The sequence below is a fragment of the Numenius arquata genome, chromosome 6 (genome assembly GCF_964106895.1).
Source record: "Numenius arquata chromosome 6, bNumArq3.hap1.1, whole genome shotgun sequence".
Lineage (NCBI taxonomy): Eukaryota > Metazoa > Chordata > Aves > Charadriiformes > Scolopacidae > Numenius > Numenius arquata.
The window spans coordinates 33,170,721-33,196,815 of NC_133581.1; the positions used below are offsets into that span (position 1 = coordinate 33,170,721).

A 26,095-nucleotide genomic window follows, 5' to 3' on the forward strand; every position below is an offset into this window, starting at 1 on the left:
GAACCCCAAGCTGTTTAAAAACTCATAACTGAATTTCTGCATAGAGCAGCACTTCACAAACAGAAGAATGGATGTGTAGTAATGTGCTTTCCATTGTATGCAAATTCTGTCTTTAATTACACTTATGCATATACTTTCTGATTTAAATGTGCTTTGCAGTTACTACGGGAGCAGTGTACAGAATGGATAAGAAGCTTTTCCATTACAGGCATCGCAGTTGATCGGCTTAGTAAACCAGCTGGAGCAGAGGCTACACATTTTGTACATGAGCATCTTTTCTTGCATTCTTCATGCCTTCTAAGAACATTAAGCCTCTCAAAGATAGAACAGCTCCAGGAACAAAGCTTTACCTAAATGATACGTCTCCTTTTTTCTTAACTGTGATTTAGACTTTCAATGAGTCCATTACTACTACTAGTGAGAAATTTGTTTCCACTAAAGTGGTTTAGATACTAATTCAAATGCAGTTAAAACTTTTTTTTTTCTTCCCTTTAATCTTAAAATGCATGGTATTGTCTTGCAATTTTGTTTATTGTATCAATAAAACATTTGACTGTGTAAATCCTTGAATTGCATTTTTCTTTTGTAGCTTGCACAATGAATGACAGGCTTTTGAACAACTTAGACAAACTTCTACTGGAGTTTGGTAGGTCATTATCATATATTTTTAAATTAATAATTACTAATGCAGTACGTATAGTGATGTTTTCTGCTTTAAACAGTTATTTTAACTTCAAATAAGTTTATAATATTAAGGCTTTTTTGTTTGCCTGCATAATGTTTTGTTTTTGAGGTTATGGAGAGGGGTACTAGCAGGTATTTAATAGTAAAATGGATATTTAGGTATTTTGTTAAAATCTTTGTTAATCAGTGTTTGTGCAATTAATGCTGCACAATGTACATTTGTTTCACAGCTCAACTCATACATATATTTGTATACATATGAAAAAGTGTTTATTTTCTTCTTAGTTTTCCAGCTAGAACAAACTTCTTATGCTAAAGAACATGTGAATCAACAGATAAATTGTAAGTAGTGATAAATTATCATTTTATTAGACATTGCACACACTGCTTTTGTTTCATTAGCCCTGGTACATGTGTGTTTCAGGGGCGGAAGCAGGCCTAATAATGAAAGCTGTCCTGTGTCCTGCTCTCACCCTACCTCATCTTTTGCCATCAATACTTGCTCATTCTCCCTAGCAGACTTTGCTTTTGCTTGTGACTTCCAGCTAATGCTGTTCAGCTGTCTCATGGACAGCCAGTTTCACGCTGCGCCATTTCCTGCTCTTACTCTGCAGCTCCTCACAGTCACTGGCAGTTCTTTGATTCAGCTGTGCTTGCTCGATACATCTGCCACTTGCCTCCCTTTCTTTCTTAATGTTTTTTATTCTTTCCAGATTTGGACCTCTGCCTCACTGCTTCTTCTTTCTCTGTTTTCTTATAATAATGAAAGTTCTCTCAGTTGCTACTACCTACTCAAGCCTGGTACTTCTTTTCTGCAATGGAGCAGCTGATAATGGTATTTGAAATTCAAAACAGTAAACCCAATGAGAAATTCTTTCTCCACATCAAATTCTTTTTCCCCAGGACTAACAAACAGCATAATACTATGGACTTAGGTCTGGACTGATTTTTTTTTTGCCATGTAACTATGTGATATCACTCATGAGAATGGCTGTGGTAAGGAAACTGTTCTTTAGACAATCTGAGGATATCTGTACTCATCACTGTACTTCATAGGTAGATACTGAAGTTCATAACCTTCAGGAAAAAGACCAAGAGAGAGTTCTAGTCTAATTGGTTTTTCTTTTGATGGCAATGTCTCTAATAATCTTGACTGATATGTTCCAGCAAGTACTTCTTCATTAAGAAGATTATCAATATTAGACTGAAGCATCTTAAACATTAAAACATCTGTAACACTAAATCTGGTACACCTAGAATTCTGTTTTATCTCTTCGGTCACATAACTGAAGCTTAGACTTGAGGTTTTTCTTAACATTTGTGCAGCCTTTTACGGTAAATGAGCATGGTTTTAGGGAAAATCCAAAAGCTGTGTAGTAACATGGCACAACTATTTGTGTGTTTAATTCAGAGATATCTAGATATGTGTGAACTCAAACCCAACACTCATACTTTTAAAAGTTCGGGTTAAATCCTTCAAGAATTTACCGAGAAACAGTTCCACTGATTTAATTTTGTCTCTGTGTATTACTTGGCAGAGGAACAGTTGTAGCATTCAGCCTCAGACTTTTAGTGGAAGATTCATCAGACTTTTTGGCTAGAGTCCCTTTCTAACCCGTGGAGGGGAAATGCACACTTTTAGGGTGTGATTTGTCTTATCCTGAGGAAAGAGGTTAAAGTGCGTTAGACAAAGTAAGTTTTAAAAAAATGTCTGCTTGTCTCCACTGAGTCTGGCTGGAGCCATGGGTGTCTAGTTCTGAAGTAGATGCCTGCATTGTAAAGTTGGTTGAGATGGATCCATCCATCCACAAGGTCCTTGCAAAAGCAAAGGGTGAGTAGAACAACTCAGAAGTCTCAGAAGTGCTCATCTATAGAAAATACCAAATGAAATGTTAAGTGTATAGCTGTGCTTATGTGATAGATGTTTTGTTAATACAGTTATATCTCGGTAAATTTCAAAATGTCATCTGCAGGAGACTTCCAAATACACCTGGTTTTTTTACAGAAATGAAGCCGTGTATCAGTTGTCCAATAGTTACGCTTCATGCTAGGTAAAGGCAAGTTACTGACTTAAGATACTGAAAATATTAAGATACTGGAGATATTCAGGATAACTCGAGATACTAAAATATATTGAGAATCTTTTGCTTTTCACTGACTAATGCTTCTCTCTTGAGAAGTATTCTTTTCTGGTATAAATATGGTTGGCGTTGAAAGTGAATATACAGCAAGTACTGCAAAACCAAAGCCAGACTTCAGGATGACCTGACGTTCTAGAACAGCAATTCAAACAACTTGGATCTTGCAAGAGATGATTTGGCTCTAAGAAATCCAAGATGTTCTATGAAAAAATAAGAAATAAACAGCACAGAGAAAAAAACGCTCACCTAGTTGTCCTCATTGCATTGTGAGCATGCATGTTAGTGCTCACTGCTTTTACTTGTGAAAGAGAAAACAGATCATGGTCAACAATATGGGTTCTCTTCTAACCTGTCTGCTGTTAGAAAAGGCAGAATTAAGAATCTGCATTAAGAATCTCCGCAAGTATCATAGTGCTTGAGGATTTAACATTATAATGCATGTTTTTCATTAATTAACCTCTGTCTCCTGTATTAATTTATCATACATTACCCATTCCCACTTTGAGTAAATTCCCTTTTCATTTTAATTTCTCTGTTTCTGTTTCTAGTAATAATTTGCTTCTATGCCTTTAGTGATGTTTTTATTTTTCCCTTCTTGTAGTCAGCTTTCCCATTCAAAATATTTGTGTTTCTGTACTTCTGTAAAAGAAAAACACCTTTATCTCAAGCAACTTTTGTACTCCAATCAGTCTCCCCACTTGCAAGCATTACTGAGGGCAAAGTGGTTTACACTCTTGTTTTCCCTGTTTACTACTTCTAGTATTTGCAGACACTGTGGAATACAAAAAAAGAAGGGTCAGCTTTAACTGTTAAGAGTGCTTTGATTTTTGCCACTAATAGTTACTTCAGTTTATGGGGTGCAGAAGCAGCACAAATAATTTTTTTTCTTCCAAAGTCAATCTCACAATATTAGAAGATAATTTAGGTACTCACCACACAGCTGAAACTCCCTAGATTTTTGACTCATTTGTTGTTGCTTTGCTTAATTGCAGGCTGTCCACTCATCTGGCACTATTGAGATTAGGTGTTCTGAAGAAATTTTGAATCATTCTGAATGTGGACTTTTTATGTCATGGATATGTTGAAAATACATATGCTTACTTTTAATTTTTATTTTTAATTTCAGTGTATACTGTAAAAATCACAGAAAAAAAGAATGAAGTTGCTAGGTTGCAGGAAAATATAAATAACTGCAGTGATGCAATTGCCGATTTGCACAAGCAAAACCAGAGTAGTAAGGAGAGCTGTAATGTGTAAGTATAATGTAGCCTGAACTTTTGTGTTATAGATGGCATTAAGAAAGTCAGTGAGGAAGTAGTGTAAAAATATGTGTGTGTTCAGACAGGAGTGTTGTTAAAGAATACTTTAGTATTCTTTTTTTTTTTTTGAGCTGCAAATCATCAGGTACAAAAATTGCAGTATTATCCAACCCCTGAAAAAGCAAATTACGGAAAAAAAGACTACATTTAAGTTTGGTTTAGTTTTTTATTAGAATCAATAGTTTTCAGACATCATGGGTACTGTTTGCAGCATACTGAAGTGTTCAAGTAGTAAGGTAATAGAAACGTAATTTTTCTATATTTGGATGGATGTGAGTTCTGTCAGATTTTGGACAGTATTAAGAATCCTGTTCAAAAAAACTTAACTTTTTTAACTAAAAAAAAGTTAATAAGTATCAGTGATAATAAGGCTCCATTATGTTCTTCTTTGTTTAATTCTGAATTTGGCTTCCTGAAATTGAAGCATATTTATACTCTTTTGTTCACATGTTTCTCACTACTTTTTGTTTTGTACATATTCTCCCCTAAGATATGTCATAACTGCTTCTGCATATAGATATGTGTGTACTTCTACTATCAGATTTTGGTGTAATTTTTACTACAGAATTGTTCTTCTAGGCACGCTGTTTTGATGAAGGCAATAGGCTGCAGTTCACAGTTTTCTTCACAGAAATTTTTCTATCAGACTACTGGTGGAAGTTTTAAATGCAGGTCACTTTTGAGTCTTAGTAATTAGAAGTTTCTCAAGCAAGAATTTGGCAACAAGGAGTTTTTTCTTATTGACGTGGAACGTCTAATTTTTAAAAGTTAAAATCTCAGGTGTTTGCAAGGTTAGCTAGAAAGTCAAATCTGTATTTGACAGTACAGAGATTTTGGCCCAGATATAATCCTGTCTTTTCATTGCAGCGTTCATCTCTCCACAGTCTGTCTAGTTTCTTGGCAGCTGAAGTGATGATTTGTTAGCAAATTCTGTTTTCTTTTTTTGCAATTCCATACTTAAAAAATAAGTACTTGAATAAAAGTGTCTGTAACATATTTGAAATTTTATTTTAGGATGTAAATGGAGAATGTGGGTGTTTCTAAGAATAAAAAGAGAAGGAAAGATAGCGTCAGGCTGTTTTGAACTATCTGAAAACAGAAGAAAGAATGCAATCATTAGTGAATGAAGTGGGTAGTGACTAGCTGTTTGAATCAATTGCCATGCCATACTGATCTGTAACAAATACTGATATCGTAACAAAAGTTAGGAAATAATTTGACCTTGACAAGAAAATTCCAATTGTCCTTTACATTAAATTTTTACCTCCAATGAAATATAAAATGAGCACTTTTGTAAGTTTCTGAAACCACTCGTGCTACTTCCTTAGATATCTTTTGAAGTTGCAAATCTGTTTGCAAATCACAAACTGTTAGGTGATGCAAATAAAGAAATAAAAAATTAAGAGTAGAAATAAGGATCTGATCGAAATTTTAATCATTGAACTCAATGGGATTTGGCTCAGGTTCTACAAAGAATAATTAATGGCATTAGTGTAGAGGGACTGAAAATGAGAAGTGACTCATGAATGAATACATGTATTCACAGGAGGACAATACTTGCAGAAAAGTAGAGACTTTGTGTCTTAAATTATTGAAAATGTCATTTAACGACATACTGAAAACTGCAGTAAACAAGCCCTAGCTATAAGATGAGACAATTAGAGTACTTATGTAGTAGAATCATCTTAAACTTCTAAAATTTGTTCTAGTTGATACTCCATATTTACTGGCCATGATTCTAATGTTGGTTTTGTAAATTCAAATACTGTTTTGGAGTCACAGTCACCCTCATAGTTGACTAATTGCCATTAATGCTCAATAGACCTCTCAAAGAAACACCTTTTTATCTGGATTAGTAGACATATTGAAGCATGTTTGAAGACTTTGAACAAAATATGGCATTCTTGTATTCAGCAAGTCTACAGAAGATATGATACGTGAGACGGATCTGTTGGTATACTACTGTGTTTTCTAGAGAAATCCATATTGGTCTATGTAACAAGGAACTGAAGGCACAAAATGACCAAAATGAAATCTATATTTTTAGGCAAGTGATTACGTTTTCCTAATATTTAGTTTCTTGAATGATTCAAACTAGAAATGTTGATCCCAGAACAATAAGAAGTGGTGAAATACTTCTGATGGAACCAATTCCAATTTTATTCCTTCACTTCTATTTTTTAAATTAATGTTCAAGGATGGTGAGATTTCATGGAAATAAAATAAAATAAAAAAGCCAGATGAACTCGGAATGTTGCTAATTTGGAAAAGAAATTGTTGTCGTGTTCCACCAGCTAAACTGCAGGATATTTTTCTTGCTTTCAGATTAGTGTGGATAAAGATTTTTTATACCCTAGCTGATGAAAAGAAGGACAAATAAATGTGATGGCTGCCAAGAACCTCTCTGAAATAGTGATGCATTTAGCAAACTAATGGCTGAGCTACTTGAATCCTGTTTACCTTGTTGTGTTTACTTGTTGTACTGTGTGTTTTTTGCATGTCCGCAGAATAGATGTGAAAACAAAATGTAACACACAGCATGGTTTGTGCTTTGATGAGTAAAAGCTCCATCACTTTTTTCATTACTTTTTTTTTTTTCCTCCAAAGAAAGGCATGGAGTTTTCTGAGCAGATCACAGTGTTTGTGTGCTACTACATTTTTATATAAGTATGTTGGTTTCTGTTTTTAAAATCTGACCCTTTAAAAATTCTGCTTTCTGTTGAATATGCAGTAGATATGGTGAAGTAGCATTTTGTAATTACATTTTTAATCACGAGTGGTGTCAAACGATTTGTGCCAATAGTGCTAAATTTCTTGAATGGGTGCTGCAATTTCTCATTTACCTTTTTTATTGACAAACTTTGCTGCTGTTATAAATGTTGATTATATGTTGTGTTGTCTCACCACCTGGAGTACGTTATTTTTTGTTCAAGGTTATTGGACTTCAGCAAATTAATTGTAAGGTCTTTGTTCTTTATTCATTTCCTTGATGGAAATTGCATTGTTAGCTGTTACTGAAGCCTCTATGTTATCCTGCCTTTAGAGTGATGCATACTCATATCCAAAAATGCTTTTTACTTACCCTACTCATGAATACGCAATGCAAAGTGAACCGTAGATCCTCAGTTGCTCTCACCTGTCCAGTAACGAATTATTTGCTTTGTTCAGTTGCAACCTTGTTCTCTATTGCCCTTTCTTCACTTCTCCATGTTGATGTAACTCTTTAAGGGTAACTGTATCTCTGCTGTTCCAGATTCAATTAGTCTTTTCAGTCCTTGTGGATTTTTCTTTCTTCTATTTCTTCAGTGTTTAGCTTTATAGCTTCTGTGTATGTGTTCCTAAAATTGGGGGGGGGGTGTTTATCTCCTAGGACAGATAGTTCCACTCAGACAAACGTCGTTGTAGGTGCTTGTGTTGCCTTAGGGTAGGTTGTATTCTTGGCAAAAGCTGAATTTATAGATTACTAAGCCCTGACTCGAGAGAGGGTGTGCTTATTTTTTCTATAGAAGACTCTCTTGGGGGGAGCATGTGATATTTTTTTCATTGGAAATAGGATCTCTGTCCTGCTCTAGCCTAGTCTGTTCAGATGATTCAGCCATCATCTGAATCTCAGCTCCCAGCATCTCAGAGGTTGCCTACTAACAACCTGTCGTTACAGAAGGTATTCTATCTGAATGAGCAGTGTTTGTAGGTAGCACATATGCCTATTTAGCTCACTAGACTTAAGATGTTTTTCTGTTTTTTCCCCTCACCTCACAATACTTTGATGTCTGTTAAGTCTTATTGAGGTATTATTTGCTGTTTGGAGGCTCCATGCACCAGAGGTTTCTGAATTTGTTTCTTACCATCTTTAACTGAGCAACATCCTGGCCATTTGTTCATTTAGAACTTTCTGTGAAAATGTCTTTTCTGATAGTTGTTACCTCAGCTGGGAGGGTAGGAGACATCTAGGCCTGGATGTTTATGATCCTTACACCATCTTTTTTTCAGGCAGGATGCTTTTTTTTTAAAGACCCATTATAGGCCTCTCCTGAAGACCACATCTGAATTTCACTCGAATCAGAAAGTTTATCTGCCTGTGTTTCTAGAGTTCCCGCATACAAGGAAGAGGCATCTCTAATACCTGGATGTTGAGAAAGTGCTATTAGCTTACTAGTCGTAAGTCCTTCATGCATTCCCTGAAGTTGCTGTGCTTTCAGTACAATCTACAGCATCTTGCTGTAAGAAAATCACTTTGGTGGGTTGTGTCATAGCTCTTACCTTATCGGAGGCTCCTGAAATGAAGAACAAAAAATGGATTGTGTTTCAGGGCTGTAGGGGAGCCACGTGAGAGGAGATCCAGGCTAAGTGTTACAGAATGTGGATCCATCAGTTTACTCCAGAGGAATCTGGTTATGACCTGAGTACGAGCCACTCAGCACCTCTTGTTTGGAGACAGGTTTCTGGAATGGGTGCATTTAACAATGTAGACATACTATATAGCCAGATACCAACTCTGTGAAATATGAAAATATATGTGGATGATGACTTAGAGGTGGAAAACAATGTTACTTGACAGCAACTGAAGTTCAGTTCTTGTCTGCTGTTAATTTATTATTAACTATCAGCTGGCATGTTTTCCTGTAGGGGCAGAATTTGAGTTCAAATCTAGTCAGTTAAGAGGGGGTATGTGGACCTGTGACTCCAAACTGCCAGGTCAGTGCTCCCAGTGTCTGGGCTATTGTACTGAAGCATCTCCTTCTGGCTGTTTTCTGAGCAGGACTTGCTTAGCGCGTGGAGAAAATTCTGAGTTTATGGCTACTGTGTGCATTTAGCTATGAGGTAGGTGCTGGTGGTATTGAGAATGAAACTCTGCATCTCCAACAAGAAGATCTTACATATCTAAAGGATTTACTGATGGTGTTGTAAATGTACCTAAAATGTGGATTTAGGTGCCTAACTGCTTAGCATTAGGCTCCAAAAATTTGTGAAACTCACTTCATTTATTCCTTAAAAAGTGCTTTATAATGTTTTCTAATCCTATATATTTATATTCTTGAATTTGCAGCTTTAAAATTTTAAGGAAATAGAAGTATGCATGTGAGAGCTTTGTGTACTAAACCCATTTATGTTTGACTTCCATAACATCAAGTAAATTATTTGTTCTTGTAAGCTAAAGTAACTTGGTGTTTTTGTTTCTGAATGGCTTTTTATTAGGAAAGACCACTTGTATGCTTGCTTTTTTTTTTTTTTTACTTTCTCCACAGCTGGAAGCCTACTTATGTAATTCTTAGCAAGCATGAAGAATATTTGAAAAATGAGCTTGAAGCTTTACAAGAATCCACAGAAAATGAGAGGTATCTATGAACATGTGAGATGAGGTTTCTAGCAGTAGTACTTATTAACCTGTCTAAACTGATCAGCAGAGATAGTGCAGTCTGCGTCAAAGAGTTGTTATAAACTGTTCAGGATAATAAGTGACTGAGTAATTAAAAGAATTTTCAGTTTAAATTATTATGAGGTCATACGTTGTTTTGTAGTCACCAATGGAATAGGATAAAATATGGCTTCTTCAAATTTAATTGCTTCCCAAATACTATTATAATTTTTCAGAACATTGTTTAATTGCCTACATTTCAAGAAAACCCAAGAAATAAAGGCAATTAATGTTTCAGCTTCAGCAGAAATATGAAATATCATAGCATATTTACAAGAAGATACGTAAGTTTTATTTATGAATGATTTTTTTGCCATTTATTTGACATGTCTTCATGTATACTGTGATTTCCGTAGTTTCAGATATTCAGGTTTGGGAAGACTTTTTCTGAAAATACACAAGTCTTACGTTTTTGTTCAGAAGCGTCATTTAGCTGAACCTAAGCCTTTAAATTCATATATGGACTAAGTAAGATAAGAATTAGAAGCGCTCGGGTAATTTTATGCTTTTCTTTATTTGTGAATATGAATTGCATATGATTATTAGAATATACGAATCAAGTTTTTATATACTGCTATATATTCTTCAAAATAACCACAAAGCATGTAAATTTGAAAAATAGGGTGAGTGGCTCAGGAAAGCCTGGTCTAAAACTATTTTAAGACCGGTTCTGGCTAAGATTCTAGTCAGTATTAATTGCAAATTCCGTTCTGTTCAGTAAGTGGCATTTCAGTTGATTCATCTTCATTAATTAGATTCTGTGTTTTAAAGAAATTATTAGTTAGGCAATGTAGCTGCTTGCATTCAATGGAAATAAGAACAGTCCCTGAAGATTTTCAGTGAAATGTTAAAAATTTGGTGTTCCAAGTTAACCCTTTGAAGTTCTGTTTTGCATTCAGGTAAAATTGATCTTCATTTTAGAGAGGTTGCTCACCTTTTCACCTTTACTGATCTTCTTGTGAAGGGGAAGAGGTTGGTTAGCCCTGTGGTGAAAAAATGACGGCAGACCCATATAGATACCTAAATACCAATGTAGAGGTGTAACTTCAGGTAATTTAAAATGTTGGCTTTGATTCTTTTCTAAGTGTTCTTTTTGCCAGTTTCCAAGACAGCAAAAATAGCATGCCTGATAGCCTTTAATTAACTCAGTAGCTTATCTCTCTTCCTGTTCAGAGCTCTATATTTGGTGAAAAACAAGGCTAAATTTGCTGTCTATGAGTCTATGATTAAGCCATTTTGGCTTTCACTAATTTGAGCTGACAAGCCAGAGGAGCATTACTTTTAAATTGCTTCTTTAGATAACTAGTTTCAATGCCAACATGAAAGTGTTTGATCTGTTTTCCTGAACTTAATTATAAGACATCATGACTATAAATCATAAAATAAATTTAATTAATGTATTCTACAAAAGTGGGCCTTCAAACCTAGTCCTTCTGTACCAAAGCATTTGATGAGATATTTAAATCTGCAGATATGCATTCACCAATTTCTAAATATTTAAGTTAGGAAGAAAAATTAGTACATTTATAACTTTATGCGCTGAATGTGCTTTTTAGCCAGGCATTTGGGGGCACTGAGGACATACTGCTTTAGATGGGAAGATGTTTTAAAAAGATGGGCAGATCAGTTTCCATTTAATTAGGCGCTTATTGTAGAAGTTTTAAAAACATTCCACATTTTTTCATTGTTATTGCTTTCAAGAACATACAAGAATGCTTATATGAACTGGAAGTTCATCCTGAAAATAAGTGATATGAAGAAGGAAAGAGGAATAAATAGCTATCCACATAATGTGCAGGGGTTTTGTGGGTGCTGTCCTTTTCCCGTTGTCATCAGATTAAAACTTTTTCTCATTACTTTAATGTCAACAGTGCTGAATTCTAAATAGCCTGCTTTAACTGCATGAACTGGAGGATGTGAATTACTTAGGAAAAATATTAAAAATAGTGACAATTTCTCAAGACTACTATACTATACTATACTATACTATACTATACTATACTATACTAATACTATACTATACTATACTAATACTATACATAGCCACGAATATTAATTTGTGGAAAATACATTTTGGGAAAAGAATATAAAGTTTGAGGATTATTTTCAGAAGCTTGAAATGCATCTGCTACAACAATTTTTTTTTAATATTTGTATATTTTTACTTACATTTTATTTGTAATTCATTCTTATTTGTATATCAGCAAATTTCTTTGTTGCTTGGTTATTGTTCGTAGCATCTATTAAATTAAATTGAACTGAATATTTTCCACCTTTCATACCTGGGAAATTTTGTACAGTATACACAAATGTTCCATAAATCAAGAAAATGAGGTTTCTGAGACCACCCATGTAGAAAAACAAATAGATTGATGTAATTTTCTGCATGAAATTTGGGAAGTGTCAATTCCTTGGTTTGACAGTGTTGATCTACTACTTCTTTTCCCTGAACAGGTGTATTGAACTTCAGTCAATTTATCAGGAACTAATGCCTGGAGTGTAGCTTTATTTGAAAATTAAGATCTTACTTTGTTTTCCCTGTGACTTTTATTTTCCTTTTGTAAGAGCAGAAGCTTCTTCTATTGAATTTGGACACAAATTTTTCTCTCTTCCATTGCCTGGACTAGCCAGTGGGCAGCCAGGAGTGTCTGCCTTTCAGTCATGCTGCATGTAAATGATTAATAGCAGTTTGAGGTAAAACATGCTCTTTAAAGAGGAATACTGTATGCTTTGCAATCAGTGAGAGCTGTTCCTTAATGTAGGCTTTATTTACGGTGCAGGTAAACAGGCAGGCTTTAGTTGCAGTTATGCACCATAACTTGTTTCATAAAGGAATTTCTGGCTAAGCTACAGGTGTACTAATAACTTAATATTTTTAAATTTGCCTTTCTCTGTTGTTCACATAACTTTTTCTTAGAGGATGACATTTCCTTCACCTTCTGTGATTTTATATTGGCAAATTCTAACATCAAGCAACTTTGTGTAATATTTCTTACTCAGTTAAATGACTGGTCTGTGTTAACGATATATGCTGGATGTCTGTAGCTGTGACATCTCTTTAAAACATGTGCCACCTGCATAAATGCTCACTATCAAACTTACTACGTATTTTGCATATGCCTATACTTATCTTTTTTCAGGAATAAGGGGCATAGAATATCAACATTTGAAAAAAAAAGACATCAATGAGATAGTTGAATATTTGCAATCTATCCTGTAAATTCCTTGCCCGAGTGACAAAACAGGAAAGAAAAAAAAAAAGTATTTTCTAGTGTAGTCACTGTCATTGATTTAACACAAGAGGATGGCTGTTCTGTGCAACAGCACTTTTCTTTCTCTTCTTTCCAAACATTGTATTGGTCAATTTTCAGCTTTATGTGATGAGTTACATCCTATTACTTGTTATGGTATTTGTTTGTTTTTGTAGTACAGTTTTTTCAAAAGCTAATTTAAAGTTTTTAAAATGTCATGAACATTAATTGATGTTGCCTACTTTAATAATTTGTAGCTATGTACTCACATGACATCAGTGAAATGATGTTAGCCTAGCATTAATTTAGATGGCAGTACTAGAAGAAGCTGAGCAGTCTGGCTCTTTGCCAGTTAAAAGTTTAAGTGTTTGCTTAACCTTAAGCATGAATAGTCCTATTGTTTTAGTGTGACTAATGGGTGTGTTTAAGGGTTTCTGGAGTCAGACACAGATTACTCAGCATCTCCTTGGAGGCAGCTCTTAGTCCAGTGATGCATCAGGCTGCTCTAGATATGGAATGCTAGGCCAGATTCTCTTTTACTGTAAGTTTGATACAGCTCCGTGGAAACTGAACAGAGAATTTGGCTTGCTGTGAGTTTCACGATAATTACACAGGGCCAAAAAATTTGTCATCTGCCAGGCTGCTTTTCAGTATGGTATGATCTACATTCCCTTCAGAACAATGAGGTTTTACTGTTTCTTACATCATGAGTGTATTCTTTGTTACATACAGCATGGTCTTTCTTGAAAACAGCTGGAAGATTAAAAATAGAGCCAAATAGTGGTATATTAAATATAATCTGACTTTTTTTCCAGGATAGCAGCAAGTCTAGTTGAGCTGATGCCATAAATTAATATTTTTTTCCCTTATAAACAATGGCTTCATGTAAAAAACCATTAAATTACATGTATTTTTTTTTTTAGGAAAATGTATCAGGATTACATAACCCAGTATAAAGAGATTTTGAAGCAACACCGTGAAAAATATGCAGAAACTGCTCTTGCACAGGAGTATTACAAAAAAAAGAAAGAATTTGAAGAAATCCAAAACAGAGTTTTGAAACGGTCTGAAAAATACAAATTGAAAGAAGATGCTTGCTTGGATATTCTGGGTACTACTATTATCAATGCATTTACAGTAGAGCCTATAGGTAGTGTACTGCACATTCAAAGTGATGTACAGAAATCCTCTAATTTTCCACAATTTCTCTTAAGTTAATAAAAATATCTTCTTTTTATTACGCCATTTTTAGGAAAAAAATCTGTAGCAAAGTGAGATTTTGAAGAAGAACTGAGTATATGTACTAATATTCCCTCCTCCAAACCATGAATGTAACAGGGAGAGGTTTGCCATTAGGATTCTTGGGGTAAAGAAGTCCTAAAATGACTTTAGAATTACCCTTTCAAAATTTTAAATTTATTTTTCATATCTTTTTAAGTGCTGTTTTGAGTGGCATTACACTCTATTATACTATTTCTGTTCTGTATACTAAGTGAAGATAAGTGCTGCTGATCTGTTAATTTATCTTGTATTTGTAAAGAAAATCAGATTTGTGAATTAATGATCTGAAATTAAATTTTATTTCTGCAGAGCCTGTTCCTTTTAAGTCCCTAAATGATTGGGCTTTACAGATGTATCCTTGATTTGTAGTGTTTATGCAGTTGACAGGGAAGAAAGTTTATATTTACCTTTCACAACTTTCTATTAGAAAGTATAGAAATTATATATATATTTCATAGAATCATAGAATGGTTTGGGTTGGAAGGAACCTTAAAGATCGTCTAGTTCCAACCCCACTGCCACGGGCAGGGACACCTCCGACTAGACCAGGTGTTTAGCGTGGCAGCATTAGGATTCCTTTGTGAGAAAATGAAAAGTCAAATAATACTCTTCAGTTTAAATTTATGGGAGCATTTTGAGGAAAGAAAAAAAAAATCACTTAATGACATATCCTTCAAGATGCTTAGTTAAGGGGGAAAAGCCTAATTGAAGATATGAAGATTTGTCTAGGAAACACAGATTTGACAGAGCTTTCTGCACATCTAATATTTGAGCTTATGGCACAGAGGGGTCAGGGAGCTGATGGTGTCCCTTCATTAAAAAATGTAATGCTGCAATCTATATTCCATAACATGAAAGTGCTTCTTCGAGGCAAAAAACACAGGAAATGTTAAAGCTTGCTGCAGTTGCTATGCAAGAATCCATTGAACTAGAAAAAGAAGCAGAGGAATTAGAACTGAAAATAATTCATTTAAAAAAGGTAACTGTATTTTAATTTTATTTTATATAAATAAATTTTATATATGTAGTTATATATACCACCATTATATTTTCTGAAACCTAGAAAAAGTAGTGTGTTTTCAGACACATGGGCCAACAGGATGATTGCAGTATCAGCAGTTATATTTCTATAGCATCAGGTATGTTTCCTTAAAGAGGAGGGGTCCATTAATGTAAAGGCTCTTAAATCTTGCTTTCTGTTGACCTCAGTTTACACCATAATTTCTGTCAAGACAGTGTGTCACTTAGCTAGCTCAAGAGGGCCAGAGAATACACTTCAAAATGTAGCAGGGCCATTCCTTAGTGAGCCCCAGGGCTTGAGTATACAGATTTCACAGGTCCTACTCGTTTTTAAGGCTTTGTTAATATGAACGTGTTTAACTAAATATGCTTTACAATACGGATAATGTAAATTCCTCCCCCCCCCCAAAAAAAAATATGTTTGGGTAAATAACACTGAGAGGCAAACCTAGCTGATTTTAGACAGGAGATCAGTACAGTGCCAGTGACTAGAAAAAGCATTGATTCCAAAGGGATGGTCTTCCAAAAAATTTGCTTTGTCACGACAACATTTTGACTCAGTCCTCTGCTAGGTGGTAAAAGGTCTCTCCTAAGCGTTAGTAGCCCCATAGGGCAATTGTAAAGAGTTTGGTAAGTTTTTATAGTATTGCATCTGGACACTTTTGCCTCTCTGGACCCAGATGATCAAGGACTCCGTTTACCACTGCGTCAGCCATGCCCTCCTCAGCCAGCCTTATGCTGATAGAAGTATATTGTGCACAGGTGGTGTGTTCTGTTTATATTTTGTGATACTATTTGACACTCATAGCTGCAGACTAAAGTTCCTAATATGGTATGTGCTGTATAAACAAACAGTACAAAGGAATGTGGTGAATTTATTTATAAGTACGAAGGAGACCACTTAAGGAGCTCCTTGTTCTGAATAGATATGTAGAGTCTGTGCTCAAAAACTTCTGTGTTTATTCCAGTTGTTACAGTTGGTCCAACAGAAAATATTGCCTCTCTTTAACGTTCTGCTTATTTCTGCAGACCCTCTTGGCTACAAAAACTCTACTACTGTGCACTGATTCATCAGAGTTAGAAAGCATTTGCAGCACATAGCTATAACTTTTCAAGTTTTTTCGATTTGTATTTGTTCTTTATCTTTTAAGACATTTGAGGAGACTACAGAAGATCAAAATAATTCTGAAATGATTGAAGGGAAAAATCAGAAAAGTCTAGAGAAGCCAAAGGAGTTTAAAGAAAGGTACACTTAAAAATGCTTTCTTTCCCTTGCTTTCATCCAGAGTACTATCTTACCATTTACGCAAAGACTGACACAAAACACAAATTGTTGCTGAATAATGACTGGCAAGCTTCTCTCACTCTGGTCATGTGATTTAATTATGTCATTTTAAAAGTTTTATATTTCTTGGGGTTAAGATGCTGGAAAATTTTGATTCTTGGAAGCTGGAAACATACTATTCAAAAGTATTTTTTAGAAACCTTTGCTCCTCACAGCTACTGCTGATAGATGTATGTGAATAGTTTTATGAGTTTTGCATACAACTACAGTGACTGTGCAGTCAGAGATAAAATACATTAACTCTACTAAATTCATATCTGGGGAAAAAGAGTCAGGGTTTCACATGTCATTTGCCTTCAGCTCTGAACTACTTAAGAAATTTAACTCTTAACTTAGTTCTTAAAAACAAACATGAGTGAAAGTTTTGTAGACAGGATTAATGGCTTAGTAAATTAGTCAGTGGTCATTTAAAACTGGGACTCACTTTAATATAAGATCAATTAAAATGAATGAAAATCACCATCAGGACTATCTTGCACTTCTCTGGAGTCCTTGTGAATGCAGAAGCATCACCCTTAGAGCTGATGCTTTTAAACCAAAATCCATTTTAAACTGGAACTATGTCCAAAAGACTTTGTCCAAGTGATTTTACCATAGGGTGTGCTTGAAAAAGAAGCTTTTTAGGGCTTTAAATAGGGATTTAGTGGACTATATAGAAATGTGTCATTTTAATCATCCCTAGGAGCCTTACCACAGGGGCATTTTAGGTCTTTAATATCTTCTTACAGACCTATGAATTATACAGATGATTAATTTTTTGTGGTTTAAGCCTTTACATGCATTCTACCTTTTTATATTAGCTTCTTGTAATTGGCAAGACCTCAGAAATATAGGGAAGCAAGAAATCCACCTTAGTTTTAAGACCAGGTAAAAAAAAGATGGGAAGCACTCCCTTTGAATTCTTAAAGAAACCCATGTATGTTCAATCTGCAGAAAGCAAAACGCTGATTAAATACCTATTATAAAAAGCAGAGATCTATGCTCTGCTCATGGAAGTGTAAGAAGCACTCAGTCAGGCTCCTCATGGAAAAGAATTCATAGGGTGCACTGCTAGACCTGCCATTTGTACATTTAATTCCGTGTCACGGAGTCTTCAAGTGTTTGTACTCTCACCTGAAGTTGTGCCTTGATTGCATATAAGTAGATCTTTTTGGTGCTCTTTACTGAAGCAATAATTCCATGGCTTGCATCATGGTTATAAAATGTTATAAGCATTTTACGCAATCCTAACTTGCATTGCCATTTAATCTCCATGTATACATTTACATGATGCAGCATATGGTATCAGACCATAATCTGGTGATTAATTAATATGTTTTTCCTAGAATAAATTTTAAAGCTTAATTATGTCAAAGATACCCATAACATGAAGGCTTGTAGAAAATGGTATCAAAATTGTTTTTAAAAATCCCTATTTGGCATTGGTGTATTAAAAAAAAGTCTTCACTAGAAAGCATAGAAGTGTCTGATTAAGTGACTACTGATGTTAAAAATGGTCATATTATGAATCTGTGATTATAAACACTATCAAAAAAACTTAAACAGAAAAGGTGCTAACATAATGAGTCATATGATTTGAAACCTTGACAGACGCAAGGCAAGGTACAAAAATATAACAGCAGAATATGGGTACCAAAGGCAGTAGTCTTGTGAGTTGTTACGCAGTCGCTATGAGGTTGCTACCAAGCAAAGAGAACTTTGTGAAGCAAAGCAGATATCTTAATCTTCTGCCACAAAAGAAGAGGAAGAATAATAAAAGATAACAGTTGTACTGATGAACTGATGCAGACCAGCATGAAACCAGCAGCATCAAGGGAAAGAACTAAACAGAGCAATGAAAGCACTGAGCAGAGCAATGTAAAATTAATACCCATTAAATGCTTTAGAGGGCTAGAAGACAAGAAACCAACTTGAAAGTTAATAAATAGGTGCTGATATATATGTTCTCCTTTGGGCAGGAAGATGTCAGTGTAACTGTTCTTTTAAAAGGCTTTGAACATTTTAGTTTGAATTACTTACTGCTGGCCAGCTAGTCATTGGTGAGGCTGACAGCAAAACACAGATTCCTCTTCTCATGCCAGCTGTTTTCTCTGATTAGTGGGCTTTCATAGTTCAACAGACAAGTATCATAGTTAAAATTTCCAGATCAAGAGTTCTAATTAGCACCAAATAGGACACCAAATATTGACTCTTTTGAAGCTCTGGTCTTGATTTTTCAATTAGAGATTATATTTATTACATAGGAAGGCTGACATCTTGAACTGTGCTTTGGCATATATCATGTTCATTCTCTCTGCTTTTGTAAAATGTTTGCGAGAGCAAACAGAATTTGGGTAATGTATTTTTTTTTTTAATTTGATTATCTATTAATTCCATCTCTAAATAGCTAAAATATCTTATGTTCCAAGTGAGAGATTTTTGCTAAAACTTCTTGTAAATGATATTCCATGGAGGATTATTGCAGATCTTTCAGTATCTTTGCGTTATAAGTGATTAGCTTTTACTGATCAAAGAAAAAAACTTCGTAATATAATTCTTGGAAAAATACTTATAAAGCTGTTTCTGGACTTCTAACTGTAAATATATATGAAGAGTCAGCTGTGTGCTGACCACAGCCTCATAAGCAGTTACTAGTTATTATGGCAGTTAGTTATTAAAAGTCCTGCTTCCAAAAGGACTTGCTGGCATGTGCCTGCTGAGAGTACTGAACATGGCTTCAGTAGAGAGTCCTGGTAGATACCACAGTGGCAAGTGTGATTATGTAATTAAATATGCTTGATTCCTATAGCGAAGATAAAATCATATTAATCTTTGGGCTTCATTATGCTACAGAGAAGAAACTACTGCTAAGGAAATGGGATTTTATTTTGCCTTAAGAATATCTATTTTTTTCTTTGCACTTTAGTAAAAAAAATGTTATCTATTTTGCGGTATGGATCAAGATAAAGATTTTTTTATCTACTCAGATGTCTAGTAACAATGAAGTAGAGAACGAAGATAAATGATCTTTCTTGTTACAGCAATTTGGAGTATTTTCAGCTTCAATATGCAGTTTGATTTTATGTCAGAGAAGTTGTGCATGTTTTTTTTTCAATAGTGTTTTTGGGGAGGGAAGGGAGTAGGTATATTGCATATGCATAAAGTTTAATTGCAGGTTCTTTTGGGAGGTTTTGTTACTTAAAAAATACATAACGTAAGAGCTTTTGAGTCCTGTTTGTAACTCTGCCATTGATACATTCTTCTGAATAGATAGGCACAGTAAAAGAATGCTTCAGTTCATGGAGAGCAAATTTTTAGAAACATAGAGGTGTCTGATAGGCTTTACAGAAGCACATGGAAACTGACTCCAGAAACTTTTAAAAACACAACTTGGCACTCCAAGTTCTGTAAAAACAAAATGCTTTATGGCAGTCTAACTCATGACCTCAGCAGCAGCAACCTTGTTCAATTCATTTTTGAACGATGATTGTGGTAAAGTGGCCAAATAAGCCTTTTTGAACAGTAAAACAGTTTTAGGCAGGCTTCTGTGCTTAGCTCCGTTTTCATTTCTCCTTGTTTTTGCACTCTCTGCATCTGAATTTAAAGATACGCCAGCCATGTACACATATTATTTCCTGTAGTACTCATTCTTGACACAGGTAATATCTATAGTTACTGTCACTGAAAGAAATACAGATTCTTTTTAATCTTTTATTATTACTGGGTTTTTTGATTGATGTATTATGGAATCACAGAATTGTCGGAGTTGGAAGGGACCTCTAGAGATCATCTCGTCCAGCTCCCCTGCTGAAGCAGGATTGCCCAGAGCACATCACTCAGGACTGCATCCAGGAAGATCTCCAGAGAAGGGGACTCCACACCCTCCCTGGGCAGCCTGTTCCAGGGCTCTGGCACCCTCACCAGAAAGAAGTTCTTCCTCACCTTTGAATGGAACTTCCTACGTTCCAGCTTGTGCCCGTTGCCCCTCGTCCTGTCACCGGGAACCACTGAAAAGAGTCCGGCTCCATCCTCCTTCAACCCACCCTTTAGGTACTTGTAAGCGTTAATAAGCTCTCCCCTCAGCCTTCTCTTCTCCAGGCTAAAGAGCCCCAGCTCTCTCAGCCTTTCCTCATCAGGGAGATGCTCCAATCCCTCCATCATCATCTTTGTTGCCCTACGCTGGACTCTTTCCAGTAGTTCCCTGTCTCTCTTGAACTGGGGAGCCCAGAACTGGACACAGTATTCCAGTTGTGGCCTCACCAGTGCAGAGTAGAGGGGGAGGATGACCTCCCTCGACCTACTGGCCACGCTTTTCCCTATGCAGCCCAGGATTCCATTTGCCCTCTTGGCCACAAGGGCACATTGCTGGCTCATGGGTAGTTTACTATCCACCAGGACCCTCAGATCCTTCTCCTCAGAAGTGCTTTCCAGCAGGTCCACCCCTAATCTATATTGGTGCCTGGGGTTCTTCCTCCCCGGGTGCAGGACCCTACACTTGCCCTTGTTGTACCTCATGAGGTTCTTCTCTGCCCAGCTCTCCAGCCTGTCCAGGTTACACTGGATGGTGGCACAGCCCTCTGCAGTGTCAGCCACCCCTCCCAGTTTGGTATCATCAGCAAACTGCTGAGGATACACTCTGTCCCCTCATCCAGGTCATTGATGAATATGTTGAACACGACTGGACCAAGTATTGGTCATAGTTTGTTTGGTCTCAGTCCAGCAGAGCAATAGGTGTATATGTAACTTAACAGGTGATGTCAGTCCTTTTCATCAGAGTTACTTAACTGAGGTGCATTCATGGTTTTATGTGATCACAGTGGTGCATGTTGTTAGTTTAATGTGTTGTTAGGTCCATATATCTTAACCGGTGCTTCTAGTTTGGTATTTTTTGAGTAGCATTGCTAATTTTACTCCACACTACCCTATAACGTGCATCCTACATTTTATCTTATTTTTAGTTATGGAAAATTGCAGGAAGAACAAAAAGACTGCCTTAATTGTTCATTTGTCCTGAATAGCATTGTTTAGTCAGCTATAAACCAGATGTTGCAGCTAGCAGCACAGAGGTGCTAAGCAGGAATGCAAGAGAGAAAATAAAATATAACTCATTATTTTAAAAAATGGTAAATGTTCCTATGTCAAATAGTGACTTTACCCTGTGTTGTTCTGCTAACCTTTGTCTTTCTACACTGTAAAAGGCTATTTACCCTACACAGATAATTACTCCACAAGTGAAAACATTTGCTGCAGTTTTCTCTTTTGTATTTGTGTAATGTGAGTATTCCAGACAATCTCAGAGGGAGAAAAAGTGTTTTTAAATGTGAAAATGTGATTTCAGAACTACAATAATGAAGTACTTTGATTAAAGTGTCAAACCCCGAACTACTAATAGTTTTCTTTGAACCTGACAAAATTTAAGTCAGCAATGTTCTTATGATTGGCTTATTACTACTTTGTGACGTCTTTCAGTGATATTCTCTGTCTGATATTATTTGAAGAAAACTTCAATTTTTATCAGCTGCTGGAGCTGAAAGAGGTAGAACCTCCCTGGCAGCATGCATCTCCCTTGAAAACTCTACTTATTTGAAACAGTTATATTTTCTGATTTCCTTTGTTTTGCAATTGTTAACTTTTTAAAAAAAAAATAATTTTTTTTTTTAAGGATATTTGAAGAGTGTGAGCATCCATCCTTCCTAAATGAGAAACAACAACTGTATAAACCATTACATGTCCCACGTATTCCTCGGAAATTAGTCCAGTCTGTACAGAGTATTAGATTCTCAATGCAATGGACAGAAACAGGTGCAGTGTGTTTAATGATTTTTCTCTGAGAATTTTGATTTATTTTTGTGTAAATGGATGGAACAAATAATAACAAGTGTAGCATACTGCTCTTACTGTTATAGTTGAAGCAAGGCTTCCAATGGAAGTTGGATACTTACCTGTCTTTATGTTCTGAAAATCTTCTATGTCTGATTTCTCTCTTATCTGTGCAATGAGTAAAGTAACATGACAGGTATACCTGATCCATAGTATCGGAAAAATCTGAAACATAACTTTAGCACTGTTTGCATAAATACAGTAAATACTAACTGAGTATTGTTTGCAGTATATTGATTGATACTTACATATTTTGTGATAGTTTTCTTTTAGTTCTCTATGGACAGGAAAAATTATAAGCTTTGTTCCCAAGTTCAGTTTAACAATGCCATGCTTTGGATACTTAATGCTATTGTCAGTATTAAGTAGTGTTGTTAATTTAGGGAGAGAAGACAAAGTAAAACCTATGGAACTTTCAGTGCCCACTAGCAGTTCCTCCAGCCTTGCAGAAAATTTACCACAGGTATGCAGCTTTCCCACCAGTAAAAACATGAGATTATATAATCTGTTTTTTGTGGTTGTTTAAATTTAAAACACTTCAAGTATACCTAGTGCTATTATAGCTTACATAAAACTTACATAGAACACTGTAACTAGGATGCTAATCTTGGTAATTTGTTATTACTTGATAATAATACCAAAAATCTTTCTTTGGTGTTATTTCTAATTCAACTGAAAATACGTATGTTCTTACAAAGTGCAACTGGTAGTCATAGTAAGCATTCTAATCCAAATTTGAGGTAGACCGTCTATTCAAATAATTTTGTATAATAATTTTTAAAATTTAGAATAATCTTTGTAGATTCACTTGTTTGTATGTAGCAAATTTTTGGAATTCTAAAGGAGGAACATAATCTTCTATTACTGATTAATTGTCAGCCATCTATTCCATAATGAAGGATTTCATAAAGGACTAAACGTGCAGGATGCTATATAGGACCACCTACAGTTAGCAGGTCAATTCTGAGGTTTAACCAGAAACAAAAATATGGGCTAAGCAGAATAAAACCACGAGCAGCATTGCTTTGTACGCTTGAGTCCACAACTATGTTTTCCATCTCTCACTCATAAACAAATAGTTCCTGTGGCACTTTTTGGGAAAGGTGAAGTGTATTGCAGCTCAATATCTTAAATATACATACACAGTAAACCAACTCAGAAACAAGTTGGAGGAATAATTTGTGCAGTTATGAAAACCACTAATGAAATCTCATTAAGTGCAAGAATGTTCATAGGACCAATAGATTGTAAAAGTATAAAAGTAGTACTCGGATAAGGTAAGGCCGTAGAAGATCAAATGAATAGTTTGCAACTGTGCTTGCTGTGCAGAAGCTTGGGGAAATTTCCTGTCAAAACTTTTCTGTGTAAGACATCTCACTGGAACTATTTAAAACCAAATTCTAATGAACAACAAAAATCAAGTAAAAAATTAACAGAACCAATGGTGATTTTCTTAAGAATTTCAAAGGAACTCAAGGATAAAGTCAGTGAATTACTAAATGTTTTAGAGTGGAGCCTGTGGTAGAAGAAGAAGCCTTCATAAGACAGCATGGAACAAGACCAGAAGAAATTTCAAGCAATTCTGATTTGTGGCTGGCTGAGGGAGTTGGACATGATGAGGATGATGGAAGGGCTGTTGCCAGGGTAATCCAGCGATGAAGAAGGGAATGTGTGACCTAGAATTGCACTTAAACAATAGTGGGAAGCAGTAAGTCAAGGTTAAGGGAACTTCAAGAAAGGGTGATGGCAACAAGGAAAAGAAGATGGAGTCCGAGGAAAAATAAAAAGATTGGAAGAAAGGAGGTTGCTATGCTTTAGAAAGGGAGTGCTGTAAGCTACAGGAGTTGAGTGGCAGACAGATTCTGCAAAACCAGCCCTTTTGTCCCCCACTCTGAATTGATTTCAAGTTGATACATTTTGCAAATTAAAGCCAAATCACAACTAGCAGCTCCCTGGGAAATAGTATTATCTGATGCTGAGCCATAGATTCCTGGTGCCACTCTGCTCTTTAGGTACACGTACATGCTACATAGAAGAGTTAGGTGTTCTGATCTCATGAAAATCTGTGAGGCGGGAGTATTTCCATGTTTTCTGCAGTTTTTCAATCCAGACAGGAGACATACTCACTGATGCGCATACTCACTTTGGCCTTTGGAGGTGGAGACAGGCCTGGCTCCAGTGCTTTCTGTCTTGTCCAGCAGGAGCAACCTGGCTGCAGTAGTAGAAAACCTGGATAAAGTTTGTAAATTGTGTAATGTCATTTGTACAACAGAAAACTTAATTATACACCTCTAGTAATCAATGCTGTTAATGACATTTTATAAAAAATTATAGAAGTTGTTTTGGGTATCATGCTATTAAAATGTAGGTAAAGCAAAGATAAGCAAAAAAATTTTATGTTGCCTGACCCCTAAAGAGAGGTTAAAAGAAGGGATTTCCACAGTCTAAGGAGAAACCAGAGTGATACTGTTGAAGTGACAATTTCATATGCTGCCTCATTTGAATATTTTGCTATGTTTTAGATTATTATTGACACTGCAGGGACCAATAACCCACAAATTGCCCCAGTTCCATCAATAGCAAGCTTACAAAACCAAATGCAATTCAGGTAACTTTTCTTTAACAAAGTAGTTTTCATTCTTGAGATTAAGTTTTATGGAAATAATCCATATTCAGACAAACAATAATTTTTCTCTTTTAGACTGGTAGTTCCTCCAAAGCAGACAAGTTCTAATCAACAGTTTGAGAGTGAAAATGCAGTCAAAGGTGAGGTACCACTGTCATTTTTTTTACAGGATGTGTAGTTACTGTATGCTGGATCACGTAAGAATAAAACACAAAATTATAGGGGCCAAATTTTCATTCTGGTATTAAGTGGGCCACCACTTAATATTCCTTTTAGTATTTAGTATTCCTTTTCGCTTTTGATTATTTAGTTCAAACTTTGAGTATAGCAGACAGGCAGTATCCTAATTTAAATAGAGGCTGAACTGCTCAGTAATGTGGGTTTCATTCTGCATTGACCATTGCTAATGAAAGGAACCTCCCAGTATGTCTTGTAAATCCCTGCTCTAGTCTCAAATTACTTGTGTAAAATGAAATCCAGTCCTAATATCTGCCCAGAAGGCATGAGAAAATGCAAAGAAAAGGGGTATAATAAACTCAGTAATTTAGGAATCTTGAAGCATCAGATTAAGATTATTAAAGATGAAAATTAACTTGAGAAATACTTACAGAAACAAAACAAAGTTGTTACAAATACACCTATAGTTTTTGAAATCACAAGGCACTTAGCTTCAGTTTAAATACTTTTTTTTAATTATACTGCCAATCTAGATGCTTGTCAAAAATTATAGTCTATTTTCTTATAAATAGGATCCTAGTTATGTGTCCTGAAACGTAGGATCTTAACCCACAGTGCCTGAAATGTCACGTGGTCTGAACCTTAGAGCAGGAAGTCTGATAACATTCTTCTCATTTCTCATCCTGGCTTTTGTCCAGTTCTTTAAGATACACTTCATTAGTGTCATATGGATGTGCGTTTTATATTGTTTCCACCTGGTTTCTATTGACTGGCACTCTCGGAGGGCAATAGCTGGATTAGACAAGCGTAGCACTCTCAGGGAACAATAACTAGGTTTGAAGAACACACTAAACCACGTGAAGCAGCCTAAGCATTGCTTTAACAGTAGCAAGTAAGTGACAGAACAAGATGTAACTATTGTGGACATAGCCACAAAGTGGGTTATTATGAAAACTACAGTCAGGACGCTTCCTTA

At 35.6% G+C, this 26,095-nt stretch overlaps 1 protein-coding gene across 1 annotated transcript in view; it reads left to right on the plus strand.

Moving 5' to 3' along the window:
- The first annotated feature begins 597 nt into the window (after positions 1 to 597).
- Positions 598 to 26,095, plus strand: part of C6H14orf39 (chromosome 6 C14orf39 homolog) — a 31,143-nt gene continuing 5,645 nt past the window's right edge. Inside the window, exons 1-12 of the mRNA XM_074149921.1 lie at positions 598 to 646; positions 970 to 1,026; positions 3,952 to 4,078; positions 9,391 to 9,480; positions 13,735 to 13,922; positions 14,402 to 14,444; positions 14,951 to 15,071; positions 16,264 to 16,358; positions 22,099 to 22,238; positions 22,700 to 22,779; positions 24,839 to 24,924; positions 25,018 to 25,082. Of these exons, the coding sequence (XP_074006022.1) occupies positions 598 to 646; positions 970 to 1,026; positions 3,952 to 4,078; positions 9,391 to 9,480; positions 13,735 to 13,922; positions 14,402 to 14,444; positions 14,951 to 15,071; positions 16,264 to 16,358; positions 22,099 to 22,238; positions 22,700 to 22,779; positions 24,839 to 24,924; positions 25,018 to 25,082 (1,141 nt within the window). The remainder of the gene's footprint in view (positions 647 to 969; positions 1,027 to 3,951; positions 4,079 to 9,390; positions 9,481 to 13,734; positions 13,923 to 14,401; positions 14,445 to 14,950; positions 15,072 to 16,263; positions 16,359 to 22,098; positions 22,239 to 22,699; positions 22,780 to 24,838; positions 24,925 to 25,017; positions 25,083 to 26,095) is intronic.